Source organism: Pocillopora damicornis, chromosome 4, assembly GCF_964200805.1.
Source record: "Pocillopora damicornis chromosome 4, jaPocDami1.2, whole genome shotgun sequence".
Classification (NCBI taxonomy): domain Eukaryota; kingdom Metazoa; phylum Cnidaria; class Anthozoa; order Scleractinia; family Pocilloporidae; genus Pocillopora; species Pocillopora damicornis.
The window spans coordinates 15722625-15742159 of record NC_142673.1 but is presented as its reverse complement, the minus strand read 5'-3'; the positions used below and the strand labels follow the sequence as shown (position 1 = coordinate 15742159).

At 37.7% G+C, this 19535-nt stretch overlaps 1 protein-coding gene across 2 annotated transcripts; it reads left to right on the top strand.

The window, feature by feature from the left end:
• Positions 1-723: 723 nt before the first annotated feature.
• LOC113673811 (uncharacterized) lies at positions 724-9808 on the top strand. Of its 2 annotated transcripts, none has more exons than XM_089202989.1 (9): positions 724-898; positions 1919-2044; positions 3296-3549; positions 5678-5792; positions 6171-6293; positions 6792-6914; positions 7359-7413; positions 7661-7960; positions 8684-9808. In XM_089202989.1, the coding sequence occupies exons 2-9, from the start codon at positions 1984-1986 to the stop codon at positions 8955-8957; spliced, it is 1305 nt and encodes a 434-aa protein (XP_089059115.1). In that variant the 5' UTR covers positions 724-898; positions 1919-1983; the 3' UTR covers positions 8958-9808. The 2 variants fall into 2 exon arrangements, with proteins under 2 accessions (XP_089059115.1, XP_089059116.1); XM_089202990.1 differs by lacking the exon at positions 724-898 and adding an exon at positions 1490-1554.
• The last annotated feature ends 9727 nt before the right edge of the window (positions 9809-19535 follow it).

The window sequence follows — 19535 nt, the reverse complement described above, 5'->3', positions numbered from 1 at the left end:
GTAGTAGTTCTGTTTACTTAAGAAATTGTTTACGTCTAAAATAGTTCAGCCTTCAAGACCGTGTTTTTATTATTCAGGGAAAGACCATTGAAAACGTTACTTGGGTAGGAGGCCTGGCGAAATACATGTACTCATTTTTTGTTTCACAATGACTTCTTTTTTTCAAAATGGTCCATATTTCTATGGCGAGAGATTTAGGAAAAGAAATCTATAGATAGAACATGTCAGCGTTCAAAGACTAAGTACGTGAGGACGATTGGGTTCTTTGATTAACGTGACGTTAGCGTCTTGACAGAAAAGTAAACAAGCCTGAATGAAGTCTCGGCCATGCAGAGTCCTATAGTAAATAGTTACATCGAACCAACGATGATCACAGTTATGCGAAATGGTTTGAAACAACTGTAAAAGTTCAAAGATTATAGACATTGCAGCTGCTTAAGGCTTGTTTCAGCGGGATCTGGAAAATCTTCAACTTTGGAGAAATAGTAACTTAACGGGATCAGAAAAAAAGAGTCGAAATTATCGCCCGAAGAAGATTCGCAGTATGCAGTCGAAAAGTCGCCGGTGATTCAAAACAGAAGTGACTACATAGTGAGAGAAACAATTGCACTTCATATTCAAGCAAATTAAGTATAACTGATACATAAATCCCACTAGTTAGAGTGTGGAAAAAACAGCTGGTAATTTTTGGTTAAGTAAAACTGATTAAAAAGATCTTCTTTTGAAACTCTCTTTGTCTAGCTCGTTACAGCATAACGACGAAGGAGATTTGAAAAAAACATTTTGAAAGCAGCCGTCGTTTTTACGTTGTCGTTTTTTCATTCCTTCCTTGTACAATTTTGTAGATGCGATTCAACTAATTTTTGAACTTCTTTTCAAAACCAGCGTTCGCACAAAGGTAGGAATTGTAGAAAAGTTGATGCAAGGCATGGTAACCGAAGTCTGAATTTTTTGCGTTCATTAACAAGCACTCGATTATTGAGGGAAATATTAGTCAGCTGTCATGTACATGCTGTAACATTAAGGAAGCTGTCTTCACACTAATCGGTAAAATTGCTTTTATTGCTACGCACCTTTTTGCCTTTACAAGTGTGTTCACGTTCATCCGGCACGGTTACATTTTAAGTGTGTGGAAAAGAAAAAGTTCTGGAAATATGTGTGCACACTGTGAGACCCTCGCAATTCCTGTTTACTTGAAACTTTTGTTGTATATTGAGATTGAATGAACATTGGCATTAGCTGCCTCTAGACACGTATGAGAGGCCGCATGTAAGTTTACGAAACCTCCGTGAAAGAGCTGCTTTATATTTCTCTAGAGGGCCTTCTTGTCGGATACGCACAACAGGAAGCAGGTGTCAACGGCTTTTCTTTGTGGCAAGTTTATTGAACAGTTCACAAATTGTTCGAAAAAATTCTCAGGAATTGTCATGTTTTCAGACACGTGCACGCTCGTGTAACGAGATCGTTGTCTTCCGTGCAACAAGATTTTCGGGAGCTACCTTAAAGAGACTCTGCAAATAATTTTCCCCTCATGTGAGGCGATCAGTCATAAAAGTTAAGTGATAGGTGCAAAAGATTTGAAATTTTGCAATACAGAGTGGTCTGTATTCGATAATTAAGTAAAAAATTAGGATACAAGGACAACGCTTTAAAGCCTTGCCGAAAAGGATGTACAGAAGAACCTACCTAAGTCGAACTCACGAGGAAAACAAAAAATGGTTCGAGTTAGCGGGGCGCGAGTTAACTGATAGTGAATGACGGACAAAATGCCGAGGCCGAGCGAAATGGGATCTTGTTTGAGTTACTGGGGGGTTTGAGTTAGCTGTGTTCGAGTTAGCGTGGTTCTCCTATTGTTTTCACAATGAATTTTCAGCAGTCATCACCTGTCAACAATAATCATTTTATTTTGAAAATCCAGGTTGTTAGCAGGGCTGTTGGTCTCCTCGAGAGTCAAGGAAAAGTGATAAAGTTGATGTCAAAATCATGTCCACTACATTTGCTGCTCTGTGGAAGATATTGTTCGTTTCACACGTCTTTGCGCAAGGTTAGATATTTAATTTAGAAGAAAAAATTTTGCGAACATTCAGTGAAATTCCACTAGCTATGGTTTACAATGTGTCTTAAGTACCTCGAACGAAGAAAAAAATACAAAATTACACTCAGCAACACAAAAGCGACATTACCCTTTGCAATTATTAGTGTGATTAGCAATAAAGCGTTCGTTATAGATACGCGAGTTTATATGAACCATATGAAGAGTAACAACAGGTGGTGCATCGGTACTTTAGAACGAGGGTTTTCAAATTTTCTGCTTTTGACTGCAAGTTTCAGAATTCTTCCTGCTCGAATGCGCGAAAAATAGTGCTTTTTTTTTTGCGGTATTTCTGTGAAAATTGTGATCAAATGAAAGTGAAACCCTGTTTGGGTAAAATCTTAGCTGATTTAGACTCTCCTCGTTGAACTTCTCTAATTAACGACTTTGTATAGCTGCTCTAATCTTAGAAGAGACCTTATGCTCAACCCTTCCAATAAAAGTCAAATTTTTTGCCTTTGGCAATCAAGAATTACGTAGTGGTCTTCGGCACCTAAAAATTTTTGAATTATCAAGTCTTGCATGAATACTCTGCAATCAACTCTCATGTCAGGTTGAAAGGCTCTTAAGGAAAGCCTTTTTTAAAATTATCTTGTTTTTTAAAGGGAAGTCGTGAGTTTGCACATAAATCGCTTAAGAATTCCACTGTAAACATCTTGACTTGTTAACATTGCACAATGACAGCTCTTCGGTCCAAGTTTAATTAACATTTTCTTTGACACCACCTGTTTATATTTTCAAGTGAAAAAAATTCCTTACTGCAGGGCAAAGGACCTTTCTTCGCGAAAACTTTTCCTACGTAGCAGTTGACGGCAACAAATTTCTTTCAAGCGAACCAGAATTCCATGATAGCTGCCCAAAACATTCAACGATTCAATTGTTTTTATTTAGAACATTTAATAATTCCTATTCATTATGATGAATAACCTATTCAAGGAGAAATACCTCAATTCACCATAAGCCTGCTTAGCATAAAAATATTTACACCTGGTTAACACAGAATCTGCTGAAGATAGGGAAACTGAATTATAAAGAAAAGCAGGCTAGAGTAACGATTTGCCCTTTCATGCGTATCGCCCTAACGCAGCTGGAGCCCTGTAGCATATACAGCTGCGTTACATTGTTTCATGTTGGTTTTTGTCAGAAAACATCATAATCAACTTGTGTTCCGTTTAGCATTCTTCATGTTTTTTTAATTATCAGAAACGTGCAGAATTTTGGAGTTTGTTCAACCCGAGGAAGACAATTACCTCGAAAATCATGTCATTAAGTCCTTGATGGTTGATAACAAAGATCAGTGTGAATTGAGGTGTTACGCAGAGAACTTCTGTTCATCCTTTAATCTTGGAATTTCAGAGACCAGGGGCAAATTAAAATGTGAACTCAGTGACTCTGATCACTTTCAACATCCTGAACATCTCATTTGTAAGGAAGGCTTCTCCTATCATCCAACCATGGTAGGTATACTGCAAAGAAAAGGAAAGGCGAAAATATACTCCCCTACCCCCATCCCTCTCCTTATTCTTGACGGTCGCTCACCCGCTTGGTACAAGTTTCTTTCTCTCCCCATCCTTCCACTGCCATTAGAACAAAAGATGGCGGCCGTAATTTATCCTAAGAAATATGAGCACGCGCTCGCCAATACTTCACCTACCCTACAGGCTAGCATGAACCTTCAGTACGACCTGGATAACTGTTGATAAAAAGAAAGTGCATTTTTGTATGGGTCATTTCCAAACTACATTTACCTGGATAAGATGACAAAATAAAGCATACTGAGGCGTGAGTGGCCCAGTGGTCAGAGCGCTGAACTCTGGGTCGGACGGCCCGGGTTCGAGTCCTGGATGGGGCACTACGTTGTGGCCTTAAGCAAGTCGCTTCACTCACCTTTCTTCGTCTTCTCGGATAAGACGTTAAGCCGGAGGTCCCGTCTCCTGCAGGGTTTGGGGTAGGAGACGTTAATTTCCCACGCACGAGATTACTGTGTGATGGATGTCCTCCCCTGGGTTGGGTTGGGTGGATTTTAGTGTTGTAATGCGCACTCGATCATATTATCGCATGTTAGACTGCGCAATATAAGAAATAAACATTATTATTTATTATTATTATTATTATTAACTATCGACCGGTAGGAGTTGAAGAAAAGTTCATCCAGCCAACTTAAAACTTTAAGGAAAATTTCAAATTTCTGAAAATATTATAGTAGTTCTTCGTGATATGGTTATTTATTTTTTTTAGAGGGCACGGTAACGAATCCTGCAATCTGATTGGTTCTTTACCCGGTCAGTATTTTCGTACCCACGGGCCACGGTAACGCTTTCGTGAGTCGCCGAGTACATCCCTTCATTCGTTGCTATTTTTCATAAATATATCTCGTTTTACCGGCTGGGCAGTATTTTTAAGCAAACACATCGGTTACTACCTCAAGCCGACTTATGAATCCTCTCCACTTTTCTCTCTCTCAAATCACTTTGGTGGACGAAGTAATATTGGTTTCAGAATGAATTTGTATACGCAATAGTGTCATTACGTTGGTTGACAAGCGGCCTAAAAACCGTCTGCAATTGATTTTAATCATTCACAAAAAGTACCTAGAGAGTTAAAACATGAGGTATTTGGTTACAGGTAAACTGAACAATGGAACCTTCAGTCATTTAATATCTGAATTATCTCAAACAATTTGTTCGTAGTGAAAGAGCGAGCGAAGTTTTAATTTCAGTTCGACAATAAATATACGCTCTCGGTGAGTCTTTCCAAGTCCGTTCAATTTGGACATTTGGACCATAAATTGCACAACAGAAACTGAAGGAATTTATTGAGAAAAGGCCGCATTAAATTCCCTTGTGTCTCGTTGGAGTGTGCCGTTCGAATTTGTGGAGGAAAGACCAGATTTACACACACCGTTGCAGCAAACAAATGAGCAAACTCTCACACCTTCAAAATAAAAAATTTTTTTGAATTTACTCACAATTACTTTCCTGGCCGTTTACTTAATGAACAGGGGTAAATCTTCGTACTTGAATGAATCGTCGATGAGAGTGAATAATACTTTCCGTTAGATCATCGACTGTTTTTTAAGAAAACATTGTCGTGACAGACCTTGCCAAACTAGTTCCGTTGTTTTTCAAATCTTCTTGCGCTTTTTTTTTCTTACGCGCTCTCTACTTGACAGGTGTCAGGCTTGTAAAAATAATGTTTCAAACTTTGTTTGGAAGCCTTTTAAACCACCTTTATCATTACGCAAGTGAAAATGTTTCAGTGAAGCATCTCTCTTTAATTTGTATCACCTCTACTTTAACTACCATATACTCGCTCAAAAATTGTTCAGTTTAGGGAAGATCTTGCCGTATTTATAGCCCTAAATCATTCGGGTTCTTTAAGAATGTATTTCGCTAAGTTTTAAAAAAAATAAATATGTTATTTACCGGCTAAGGGTTGGTCCGTATGGTAAAAAACTGTGACCTCGGCCTTTTCAAGACCTCAGTCACAGTTTTCACCATACGGACCTCCCAGCCGGCAAATAACATATATTTATTTCAGTGAAATATCACTTGGAAATCTTTTTATCTTTTCCGTTTTCAACAGAAGTTATGTGGCACATCTCCTTGTCCCCCAGCTGCTTCTTGTGTACCAACTATTCACGGAAAACTCCGCTGCGTTTGTCCTGCTAATTGGACTAGAACTGAAAGCTGCGAAAGAGGTTTTTATTATTATCGCTATATACCCTTTGTTATACCTGTTTAACGTAAAGCGTTGCACGTGATGATCCACGACCTGAGAAAAAGCCTTCACCTTCAGTTTCCACCTGCACTCATTTCTTTGTATTTTAGTTAACAATTATTTAATTGTTCGAGTTGTGCAATTTGACAAACAAAAGTGCTATGTTTTAACAGTATCGTAGCATAGATTGTGGAAATAGTTGGTTGAGCGGTCTGGTTGTCGCCGTTCACCATTAGCGAAGTACCTTTTTTCATACTAAAATAAGATCGAGAGAATGGTTTGATAGTAGTCCTACTGAGAGCATTATTCTCTACTGTTTAATCTTTAGTTAACGTAGGGTCTCATTGTTTTGTTGAAGATACGGACGAGTGTTCCTCTGGATCGCATGACTGCTCAGCGGACGCGTACTGCAACAACACTGTGGGCTCATTTATCTGCACTTGTAAAGCTGGATTTTCAGGGGATGGCAAAGAGTGCAAAAGTAAGAAACCAATATTTTGGTTTTTTCTTTAATTTTATAATATTTTTAACATTGTTAACTTTTGGAGGTTTTGTTATTGTCATATGTTTCTTATAAAGATCCAATACGTTTCTGGACAGTGCTCAAAAATGAACTCTATGTCGCCCAGTTTCACAATGGAGTATTAGTTAGAAACAAAATGATACTTTACGTAAAAGCTTTTTTGAAAGAACCGTAGAAACCGTGTCCAGAGCCAAAGATAACTGACAATGCATCCACCGACATTAGCTGTTTCTTACTCTGGAGAGTGTCACGGTATGATTTCTGGTAACGCGTACAAAGTTTCAATAAGTGATAAGCTCAGGTTTTTCACTACTTAAGCTCGTTTCTAACGTTATTCACTTGAAATGCATCAACCCGTACGGGTACCACTACACCTGTCTTCTGTAAGATTAGAGTTGCGTCAGCGAGGAGGTATAACTCTGGATTATTGATAATATCAATTCTATCTACATACAGATATCACTGAATGTAACACTGGAAGTGCCAAATGTCACGTGCACGCCACGTGCAGCGACACTATTGGAGGTTACATATGTAAATGCACAGACAATATGATCGGAGATGGATTCTTATGTGTGGGTAGGTGTTTTGATAAACGCATATTAAAAAGTTAATATTCACCGTGAGCTCGGCCACAGTAGGATCCTGCAATACCGCTAGTGAGGTTTATTAAAGGATTTCTTTCACCGCCCTTATGAAGGATGAAAGTTAATAAGAAGCCTCTTCTTCACAAAAGGTACATGAGCTTAAAAAATAAACAGTCATCCAACTTGTGCTCTAGTACGTTTACTACTCTGTAGTATCTGCAGATATTGTTTACATCAAGCAGTTCGTGGATCTTTGGAGGACAAGACGGGAATTATTTCAAATCGTCCAATTACTTGTCATCTAGACTTTTTGTCTTTGATGGTTTGCTTTAAATTTCGTTCGTCTTTAAAAACGTCTTTAAAACTTAAAGAAAAAAATGTTCGATGTTTGATAAATCGCGATAAAACCACACCAGTATTCATTTTTTAATTCAAGGATTTAAAGGATTTCGTTTTCATTGGGCACTCAATGGGTCTGATCCAAATATAAGGTAAGATGAAAGAACACTTTCTTCTGCTAGGAAGAACTTGTTGGAACACTGTTGCTGTGAATAGTTCAAATTCGACCTTCTCATACAGTGAATGGTTTCTGGAGAGGATCATCACCTTTCTTGAAACGCTGTTAAATACTTTCAGTTAATAGTGAAATTATCTCATTAGCTACTTGTAAGGAGGATTTCACATGGTATGCTATGCATGTTAATAAATGTATCTGTCTTAATTTCATGAATTGAAAAGTTTGTACAATGGTGCTTCCTATAAAAGTACGGATGGCAGGAAAGTATTGTACCTGAGTGGAGCCCAGCATTCCTATGCAGAAACCCCAGCACTCCCGATTCGAGTTATCAGCTTCAGTATCATGTGTTGGATAAAGGTTTTGAGCCTTCCAAGTGATCATCCAGTTAATATCTATTCTGACTGGTCAGCACCACATCAATTCAGAATCTTTATTTCTGCATATCGCGATCGGAATCATTCAATTTGTGCTAATCTTCGAAATTCCAATGGAAATGAAATGTTGGGTTATTTCTGTTGCTGGTAAGTGCTTAAGATACACCTCTTGTTTTCCTCCTTTTTATGATAGATTTCGCCATAGAAAACAAAACGCAAACGTAACAAACTAAACATTCAGTAACGGGGGGTTTTGTTCTAATCTTGGCCTAAACACCGCATGCGAGCAACCGTCTCCGTCAGTCTTCGTGGAAATCTTCGTTTGTTGCACGCGGTTCTCCTTCGTAGGGCTGAACCGTGCTCGCAATTTCTATTTCTTCTTCACCACTTGAGTACGATTTGCCAAAACTCTCGGTAGAGCTTGCTGAGGTAGGTATACATTGCTGTCAGACATTATTTCAAGAGTATTTAAACACTGACTGATACAAGATTTTAAGAGATGTGAAAGATTTTTGAGTGTCAACGGAGAGTTTTCACAGTTTTCTACGTAATCACCCGCTAATTCGTTACCAGTCTACAGGACACTTTTAAGACAACACAGAGCAGTTTAGTACCCGAAAAAAAACTAGTTTTAAGAAACTTTTATTCTCTCGGAATTGGTTTATACATGTGATTTACGGAAAAAATTTTCGTGTCATGGGAGCTTTAAAATACACCTTTTCTTTCCCTACGTAATATTAATAAATAGGAGGAGACACGTAGAGCACTCAAGTATGTTTCTCAGAGCAATTTACCCTCGTGAGAAGTCTACTGAGAAGCGGAGATTTGTGCAAAGCCTCATTACCTTTTTATGTTCTCTCATAATCAAAGGAAGATCATCCCCAATAGATGGATGCACGTGGCGTTCACCTGGAGCCGAGACAGAAAAGAGGGAGTTCTGTTCATTGATGGAATTATAGGAGGTAGCAGGAGAGTTTCTCGTGCTCTTTTAGACCTGAACGAAAATGATCATACAGTTTTCGACATTGGTTTGAAACGAGACGACATGAATAAACCGACTTTTGATGGGTACATGAGAGATCTCATAGTGGTTGATAAAGCGCTATCAGGAGATGAAGTGAAATACATGAAAGACATACTTTAAGGAAGAGCACGTGGTGTGACGATCTTTAAGGAGGGCTACAAAGGAGACTGGGACAGAGCGGTACAATCGAACGTTCAAGGCGGTGAGATGTTTAGGCATTACAGATCGTTCGACATGAAATCGTTAGAAGCTTTGATGTCTTCTCGTTACGAAACTGGAAGGTGCATATGAGCATGAACATTACCAATTTCAATGAAAATTATTTCTCGGGTACCATTACAGCATCTCTGATTGAAAAACCAACCAAAGAGGCATAAAAACTCATTCTTAGACAAGCTTTAAGGCGGCAACAAGAACAGTCGAAATGAAATGCATGTGGAGCAAATAGATCAGAAAACCTTTTTATTTTAGGTTGCTGGTGCCATACTATAAATGTTGCATTTTCTGTTATCTCTCATGATGGGTGACACTTATGTAGTAATCAATGTCGACTGTGAGAAAAATTAGTTTGCTAATAAGAGACTGTTTCGAATCACTCGTTGAAATTCTTGTGAGGAGGACTACAGTGTCACTGATGCATGAGCACGGGGTTTAATAATGCGTCAAAAAAACGCTAAATAACACTGAGTTATAGATTTTCGTCCACCATTTCGAATACTGTGCATAACTGATTCATAGTGAGAGATTATAAACTATACTAGATACTAGATGCATAAATCAACATCAAACCGTGCCTCATTGCAATTATGACCAGCTTAACTTCGATGTTTTAAATTTCTTGCAAACGACAGCAGCTCATATAATAAATAAAGCCAATTCTCAAAAATTCTAAAATTCTTTACCAATTTACTGTAAACGAAATAGGCCAAAATGCGAGCCGAATTTTGAGGCTGATAAATTTAGTATCTAAAAGTTCAACTTAGAAATAATTTTTTTTTTGCAACGAGATCGTACCAGTCGTCTCAGCTTTCTGTGTCAGCCGTCAGACGGTCATTTCACTGGGACCCAGAAGGAAAGCGTGAAAAATAATAGAGCCATTTTCAAAGAGCATCGCAGGAAAGTAATCCCAGAATGCACTGGGATTGGCTTTACCTCGCTCTGTAAACTGGACGGAGTTACCCTGTTATAATGATCCGTACGTAGCCTATAAAGCTTTCTTGAGAAGTACACTGCCATTTTCAACCAATGCTTTCCTTTAAAAAGGGTTAGGGCCGAAGGCTACACAACATCCAAACCCTGGCTTTCTAATGCACTTTTCAAATCAATTCGGAGAAAGAACGTACCATGTAAGCGTTTTCTTAATGACCCCACCTCCCCAAAGAGAGAATCGTGAAAAGTGCAATAAGTATAAGCTCAGTCACTCTTTACGAATAGCTAAACTACTTGTTTTCGAGTAGCAATCACTGCTATTACATCCGACAGTGAATTCCTTTTGCATACCCCCTTTGCAGAACAAATATCAAACAGTTTGCGTTATGTTTCCAAAGAATAAATTTTTTAATTCTTTGAATATAGAAATCCAAAATGTTGGCATACTTTTCATGTGTAAGTCTAAATTGCGAACATTACTCCTAAGTTGATTCCTTTCTTATTCTTCTTTACTTTTTCATTTTTTTTTCTTAATTTTCTCACGCTGCTTGAGTATATGTTTGTTTTAGTACCTGCTAATGTTGTAGATGTTTTAGGAGTGTGTGCGTGTCCTTTCCTTTTCGAGCAAAAAAACAACGTTTGTTACAATCCTCCATGTTTATAAGTACCATAACCAGCTGGGATTATGGATATCAATTTTTTCTTCTTTATTGACATGTCGTAGCTCAAAAAATACCATCTCTCTTGTTCTATTTACAAACATGACGCTATCGACGTTGCTGATCCAAGCAGTATGCAGGACGCACGCCATATGAACTTCGTAATAGACTTCCCTCGCTGTAGAGTCTCTGTGGCTCAGCGGTAGCGCATCGGAGCGCGGAATCCGAAGGTCTTGGGTTCGATTCCTCATTGGGACTCAGAATCTTTGTTCCATGCTCGTGACAAGACGAAAAACATCTTTCTCGAAAAACTCCTATTTTCACATCAATTTAGTCGAAGTCGAACAAAGAAGGAATGCGATTATTTTCCTAAGGACTTTTGAATTTTGCTTATTTTTAGACTGGCAGTTACAGCGGTGGCAATTCCCGTCTAGCCCGCTTCTCTGCCAAGACAGCTGTTGTTAAACTAACATAAGATCGCCTGGATACGTAGACAATACAAGCACTGAAAATCAATGTCAATATGAGTTTCCTCATTTTTCTGTCACAGTGCCAACTGACGACGGGTCTCCTTTGATGTTGATCCTTTACGACCTTTCCTTCCGACTTACACAAAATGGGATCATATGCGGGCTTTCCGTTTTTCATCTCCTCTCAGATGAAAATACCATGGAAGGGAATATGTCATTAATGCAACCCGCCTACATGGTATCTTTTAACTTCGAAAGCAAGCCGTAGGCTTTCTGACATAAGATCAGCCGGATACATGGGAAATATAGGTAATGAAAACCAATATAAATAAGAGTTTCCTCATTTTCCTGTCGCAGAGGCAACTCACGACTTTCGGGTCTCCTCTAATACTGTTCGTTTACCCTCGTTCCTTTAACTTTATACAAAATTGGATCATGTGCAGCCTTCCTGTTTTTCCTATCCTATCAAATGAAAATGCCACCGAAGGTAACATGTTACTACCACAACGGCAACTTCTTTTAATAGCTTTTGACTTTACAATCAAGCCTAAGGTTTTCTTCTAGTAACGCTTATGTTTGCGTTAAGATTGGCTGCATACGTAAGGACTACAGGCACTAAACACCAGAGTGAATATGAGTTTCATAACTCTCCTGTCATTGTGTAATTTAACGGCTTCCGGATCTCCTCTGATACTGATCGTTTACGGCAAATTCAACTCGAGGTCATATGCGGGCTTCCTGTTTTCACCGCTATCAGATGAAAACAAAATCGAAGGGAAAATACAACTCCACTTCATAGCTTTTTTTAAGTTCACAGCTATAAAACTACCTTTTATTTTCGCGTTTCTATTTGTTCAAAGCCAATGTGAATCATGAAATAACTAATTGTGGAAATTTAAGAGTCTAAGCAAGTGTTTCATTTTTTTAATCTGAAAACAACCAATGACTTGTGACAAGACAGGAATTATTAACTTTGGTCATTCATATGGCGAACTTCATTGATCACAAATACATGGTCATTTACATGTATAGCTACAGCTCAAATTGAAAAAGACAACATTTTAAAACTTCCTTTTAATGAAGTAAGTAAGCATTCCTTAGGAGTTGATTTTTAAAAACTTGTTTTACCATTGAGTGAAGTTAATCCACCTCATAAACTCATTCATAGTTCTTCTGACTACTAGATGTGCTGAGTTATACCGTCCCCACTGGTCTGTAGAAGTAACATCAAACAATTCACAATTTTATACCAAGGACCAAGATTGTGGAAATCTCTGCCTCATTCAGTAACTGAATCTAAAAATATAAGATCTTTCAAATGGTTACTTAAATCCTATTTAGTTAATTTACAAAATACTCAATGAATTTTATAGCAAGGTTATCAATATTAAGTAATCAAGTTCTCCTAGTTCTACATACTAGTTCATCTTAATGGAAACTGAAAAATTAACTGTGGAATAGTTAAAAGCAAACAATTGCTCAAGATTTTCCTCCATGCAAACTAGGGCGGCCCTGTTGCTGTTGCTGTTATTTGCTGTGGTCGTTTCATGAAATATATTTTTATCACCTGAAAAGGTGATCACTTCTTGGATAGACAGTGTGTTCTCAAGTTGTGTAACCAGCAATAGATACTGAAGCCACTTGGAGTGCAAGCAGGCTATTTGAATGAAAAGCGTCAAATTTTGCAGTCCCCATTAAGTTCAAGTCTCATTTTAGAGGTAAGAGGAGAGAAAGAGTAAAAAAGTCAGGATATTTTATAGAGACAAAAGCATAAGAATTTGTTGTGATTTAAGTTGCAAAAAATTGTCAATACACGAATGACATGTTTTTCATTTGTTCTCTCTTTGATCCCCTTTTGGTAACCGGTGTAGTATTGCAAACGTCTTTGTTTTAATTAAATATCCATAGACTCAACGTTTTGATTTAAGTAGAAGATTTAACGTATGTTACATTTTCGGTTTCATCCATTAAATCTTTAAACCCGAGTAGCATGAAACCACGGCGTGCAATGAAAGTTGTGTCGCAAAATCCACTAGCTGGGGCTAGTGGATTTTGCGATCGGGCTGGTGAATTCTGTGATTAACTTACCCGTAGGGCAAGCGAATATTTTTCGGAGTACTAAAATTACAGAAGTACTGTAAAACAAATATTTTAAATTCCTAATAAATTCATGCGGACCAAACGTCGCCGACGAAGTGAAATCTGCATTAACAAGACTAAGTATCGCATTACATGTCAAACGAGACATATTGAGATCCCGTGCATAAAGTAAAAGTAGATATTGACAAAAACTCTGGTGGTAAATTCAGACTTCGGTTACCATGCCTTGCACCAACGTTTCTACAATTCCTACCTTTGTGCGAACGCTGGTTTTGAAAAGAAGTCCACCATAAAAAATGGGTTGAATCGCATCTACAAAATTGTACAAGGAAGGAATGAAAAAACGACAACGTAAAAACGACGGCTGCTTTCAAAATGTTTTTTCAAATCTCCTTCGTCGTTATGCTGTAACGAGCTAGACAAAGAGAGTTTCAAAAGAAGATCTTTTTAATCAGTTTTACTTAACCAAAAATTACCAGCTGTTTTTTCCACACTCTAATTAGTGGGATTTATGTATTAGTTATACTTAATTTGCTTGAATATGAAGTGCAATTGTTTGTCTCACTATGTAGTCACTTCTGTTTTGAATCGCCGGCGACTTTTAGACTGCAGACCGCGAATCTTCTTCAGGCGATAATTTCGATTCTATTTTTCTGATCCCGTTAGGTTACTATTTCTCCAAAGTTGAAGATTTTCCAGATCCCGCTGAAACAAGCCTTAAGCAGCTGCAATGTCTATAATCTTTGAACTTTTACAGTTGTTTCAAACCATTTCGCATAACTGTGATCATCGTTGGTTCGAAGTGTAACTATTCACTGTATGACTCTGCATGGCCGAGACTTCATACAGGCTTGTTTACATTTCTGTCAAGACGCTAACGTCACGTTAATCAAAGAACCCAATCGTCCTCACCTACCTATTCTTTGAACGCTGACATGTTCTATCTATAGATTTCTTTTCCTAAATCTCTCGCTATAGAAATATGGACCATTTTGAAGAAAAGAAGTCATTGTGAAACAAAAAATGAGTAAATGTATTTCGCCAGGCCTCCTATCTAAGTAACGTTTTTAAAGGTCTTTCCCTGAATAATAAAAACACGGTCTTGAAGGCTGAACTATTTTAGACGTAAACAATTTCTTAAGTAAACAGAACTACTACTCTGTCAGTTGACATGTCATGCAAAGTTCTACAATGACAGTAATAGTAATTAACATATACTAAATCAGTAGAGAGCGCTCAAGACGCACTCTGATTAGCAACTCAAACTCCAAACATCCTTTGTTTTTTACCTCCGAGCAACTCGCGCGAGATTTGCCCCTGAAAATATTGTAATCAGTGCAGGAACAAATGAGTGGTTAAAATCATCTTTCTGTGCTGTATTATCTCACTGTTTTGTTTTACACTGAAACAGCTATTCACCTTAGTGTCGGTGGTTAGTGGTGGATATTTACCGGGGTCGCTTCGTGGTAGTGAAAAACTGTTAAATAACCAGTGACATTAGATAACTTGGATGCATACATCGGTTTCAGTGCATCTCAGACGTCAAAAACTAAAATCTTCACTGAAATACGTCTCATCAAGGGCCACTCAATATATTCAGACAAGAGAAATAAGAAGAAAGATACCCTTATTTTCCCGCGATTCAGATCACAGTAGTTGAACTCCCTGATAAGTTTCACAGTTGTTTGGCGGCCTGGCGCGTACTGTGCTGAATATACGTCTGCAAAATACATGTAGTCATTTTTTGTTTCACGATGAGTATTATTTTTTCAAAATGGTCCATATTTCTATAACGAGAGATTCAGGAAAAGAAATCTGAAGATAAAACATGTCAGCATTCAAAGTGCATGAGGATGATTGGGTTCTTAGATTAATGTGACGTTAGCGTCTTGACAGAAATGTAAACAAGCCTGTATGAAGTCTCGGCCATGCAGAGCCATACAGTGAATAGTTACATCTTCGAACCAAGATGATCGCAATTATGCAAAATGGTTTCGAACGACTGTAAAAGTTCAAAGATTATACATTACAGCTGCTTAAGGCTTGCTTCAGCGGGATTTGGAAAATCTTCAACTGTGGAGAAATAATAACGATCAAGTTAACGCGATCAAGTTAATATAGACAGTTTACAACCTCTTGACCTAATCTAATATTGTTAGATTCAATTACTGAATGAGACAGAGAATCCCACAATTTTGGTCCTTGGTATAACATTGTGAATTGTTTGATGATAGTGCTACAGACTTCAGTGAGGACAGTATAACTCAGCTTATCCATACAAGAACTATGAATGAGTTTATGAGTTGAATTAACTTAACTCGATAGTAAAACATCTTTTTAAAAATAAACTCCTTTGGAGTGCTTACTTTATTACAAGAAAGTTTAAAAATGTTGTCTTTTTCAATTTGAGCTGTAGCTATACATGCAAATGACCATGCACTTGTCATCAATGAAGTTCACCGTATGAAAGACCAAAGTTGTTACAGGTTATTGGTTATTTTCAGATTAAAAACTGAAACACTTGCTTAGACTCCTAAATTTCCACATTTAGTTTTTTCATGTTCCACATTGGCTTTGCACTAATAAAAATGGAATGATGAAATTGGAATTTAACAATGGACATTCCACTAAGTGGCTCTTCTTGTCCACTATTTCCAGATCAAATTTAAATTTGGAGTGCTGGTATTTTTGGAGGGAGGAAATTTGGAGAAAAACCCTCAGAGCAAGGATGCGAACTAACAACAAACTCAACCCACAAGTGACACAAAGGTCAGGAATCAAACCCAGGCCACAGTGGTGGGAAGCAAGCACTCTCTCCGCTGCAGTACTATCCCTACAAGTAATTCTAGTTGTTCGTTATACTTGTTATTTTTTCTGAAAACACATACTTAGACAAAGTACTTCCTTTTTGGGCATGCAAACAGAAGTTGCAATCTATTTATGTAGCAGAAAACAAAACTTGGTTAAAAGAAAAATTCATCATCTAGGAAGATTCTGATTTGATTGGTTTTTGATCCACAAAATGAATCACAACAAATTTTTGCAGACAATAATGATATTGATAATAATGACAATAACAGTGGTACTCACAAAACTATTATTCTTTTCACCTTAAGACCCCTAACATCTAACATTAGCATTTATTTTCTCTGTACTATTCTCTTTTCAATTCCTATGGTTGTGACAGGGAGAATTTATTCAACAATGGAGAGCTTCTTAAATCAATGATCATTTCCTTTAATTTCATGACCTTCACTTTGGATTCAAGAGTGATACTTATTTCAGAAGACTGTAGTTAATGCTGTATTTTGTCTCCACTACACAACAAATAACACAGTAGTGTACACCAAATAAGTTTATTTAGGGAAGCCTGCCGAGAACCAACCTGAGGCATATATAGCCCGAGAAATGCATACATACACATATTCGCAACTGATATACCATATACAATCCTGATATACAGTCAATTCCTTACACATTAAAAAAAAAAAGGTATACGTTACTAACATGCAAACTTCACCAAGTCTGGATTAACAGAGATGGGCAACCGCTTACAAGGACATAACTACGGTTATATAGAGGCCGTAAAAAACCTGCCAGAAGGAACCATGATGAACGTAACTTTATTTCAGTTTCCAGTCTACCTTGTAGTTTTACTTCGACAGCAACAGTTCGATTTTCAGTCGCAGTCCGCTATGCGGCCGGTCTCTTGGTTGCCATATTTCAAGAAGAGGAAGGTGGCAAGGAGAACTGGAGATCGATATTTCATTATGACCACTACATCCGGGGACCAAGTGGCGTATTTCTCGTATGTAACAAGGGTGGTCATATAGAGCAACGACGTCACGATTCCAACCTTTCCTAACTTTGCTGATTGAACTTGGGTCATTAGTAACTTTGGTTTGTCCATATAATTAAAGAAAATTGCGCGTTAACTCGAAGAAATGAATTATGCTCGAGTGGTAAAAACAATATCTTACTAATTCGCTGCGCTGACTCGTGAGATATTGTTCTTCGCCACTGTGTAATATCCTCTATGTTTTTTTTCTTGGACATTATATTCACTCATATTTATATTCACTCTGGTTTTCAGTGCTTGTATTCCCTACATATGCAGCCGATCTTTTGTTAGTAAAACATAAGCTCTGCTCGAAGAAAACCTAAAGCTTCCTCGTAAAGTCAAAAGCTATCACAAGAAGTTGTGGTTGCGGTACTAACATGTTGCCTTCGATGGCATTGTTATTTGATGGGAAAGGAAAAACAGGAATTTTGTATAAAGTTAAAGGAACGAGCGTTAACGAACAGTATTAGAGGAGACCCGGAAGTCGTGAGTTGCCTTGGAGACAGGAAAATGAGGAAACTCTTATTTATGTTGGTTTTCATTGCCTGTATTGCCCATGTATCCAGCTGATCTTATGTTATTAAAACAAAAGTTCTCTTGGCAGAGAAGCGGGCCAGACTGTAAGTGCCAGTTTAAAAATTGGCACAATTCAAAAGTTTTTAAGAAAATAACCGTGTTTCTTCCTTTTTTCGACTTCGATCAAATTGATGTGAAAATAGGAGTTTTTTGTTTGCAAAATATCCTCAGTTTTAGCTCCGAAATTACGATATGTCGTTAGCAAGAGGAAAAAATTGATAACCATAATCCCACCTGGTCATGGTGCTTACAAACATGGAGGATTGTAACAAACGTTGTGTGTTGTGCTCGATTGCGGTTTGGTGGAAAGGAGAAACTCCGTGAAACCAAGGGAGGAGAGGGCGAGTCAGCGCAAGGTTTATCATCATTTCTCATCGTCAGCCGGGTTTAGATAGATGAGTAGTAAGTCTAAGTCCTAAGTATAATTGCTTGCGTGAATCTTTGATTCACGTTGGTGGAGATCGTGACCGAACTCTAAGTAGTTAATTCCGTTAAGCACACATAAGAAATTCACATACTTGAATCAACACTTTTTATTACAATTGTGTGTTTTGTTTCCTCGTGCGACGATCTCTTTAATTATCTAATCATTTTATTTTTGCACTGAAGCGTCGAATAGAAGAGTAAGTCTGTAAACTGTACCATTGGTTCTTTCAGTGATATTTCTCACGCAGTTGTCTTAAGCGATATTTTTCCACTTGATTCGTTATTCTTCACTCACCTAGGGGCTACTATTTCCTTCCATTGTTCATTCAAGGTTATTGTAACAGAGGCTCTACGGGTGGGGCCAGTTTTTTTTTTTAGACCGATTAAAGAGCGAGGTAAAGCCTAAACAATGTATTCTGGGATTACTTTCGTTCGACGCTCTTTAAAAATGGCTCTATTATTTTTTACGCCTTTACTTTAGGTCCCAGTGAAATGACCGTCTGACGGCTGACATAGAAAGCTGAGATATATGCAAAGAAGCCATAGTTAATCATATTAACACAACATTAATATTCATAACAACAACGATAAAGATAATGCCATTACTATTAATGTAATAGGTTACAAGTAAAGTTTAGTAAAAATAATTACAAGATTTTGCACGGTAGGTTAGCACACGGTTTTGTCCCAGAGTTTCCTTGAGAAGAAAAGTGAAGACGAAACAAAAAGAAAGAAGACTGATTCGCTCTCATTGCCAAAACCATGATTCCTAACTTTGAACTTTTACATACTGACATTTATCAGCCTCAAACTTCGGCTTGCATTGTGGCCTATTTCTTTCATAATAAATTGGTAAAGAATTTTTGAGAAATGGCTTTATTTCTTACATACGCCGCTGCCATTTGCGAGATATTTAAAACATCAATGTTAAGCTGGTCAAAACTGCAATGAGGCGCAATTTCATGTTGATTTATGCATCTAATAGTTAATATTTAATCTCTTGCTCTGAATCAGTTATGCTTAGCATTCGAAAGGTGAACCGAATATATATAGCTTAGTGTTATTTAGCGTTTCTTTGACGATGTATAAAACCCCGTGCTCATTCGTCAGTAACACTGTAGTCTTCCTCACAAGCATTTAGTGATTTATCAGTCTCATTAACTTACTAATTATTCTCGCAGTCAAGATTGATTACCGCATAAGAGTTAATCATAATGAGTGATAACAGAAAATGCAGCATTTACAGTATAGCACCAGCAACCTTAAATAAAAAATTTTTTCTGATCTATTCGCTCCGCATTACTTTCATTCCACCTGTTCTTGTTGCCGCCTTAAAGCTTTTCTAAAAATGAGTTTCTATGCCTCTTTGTTTTGTTATTCAATCAGAGATGGTGTAATGGCACCCGAGGAATAATTTTCAATGAAATTGGTAATGTTCGTGCTCATATGCACCTTCCATTTTCGTAACGAGAAAACA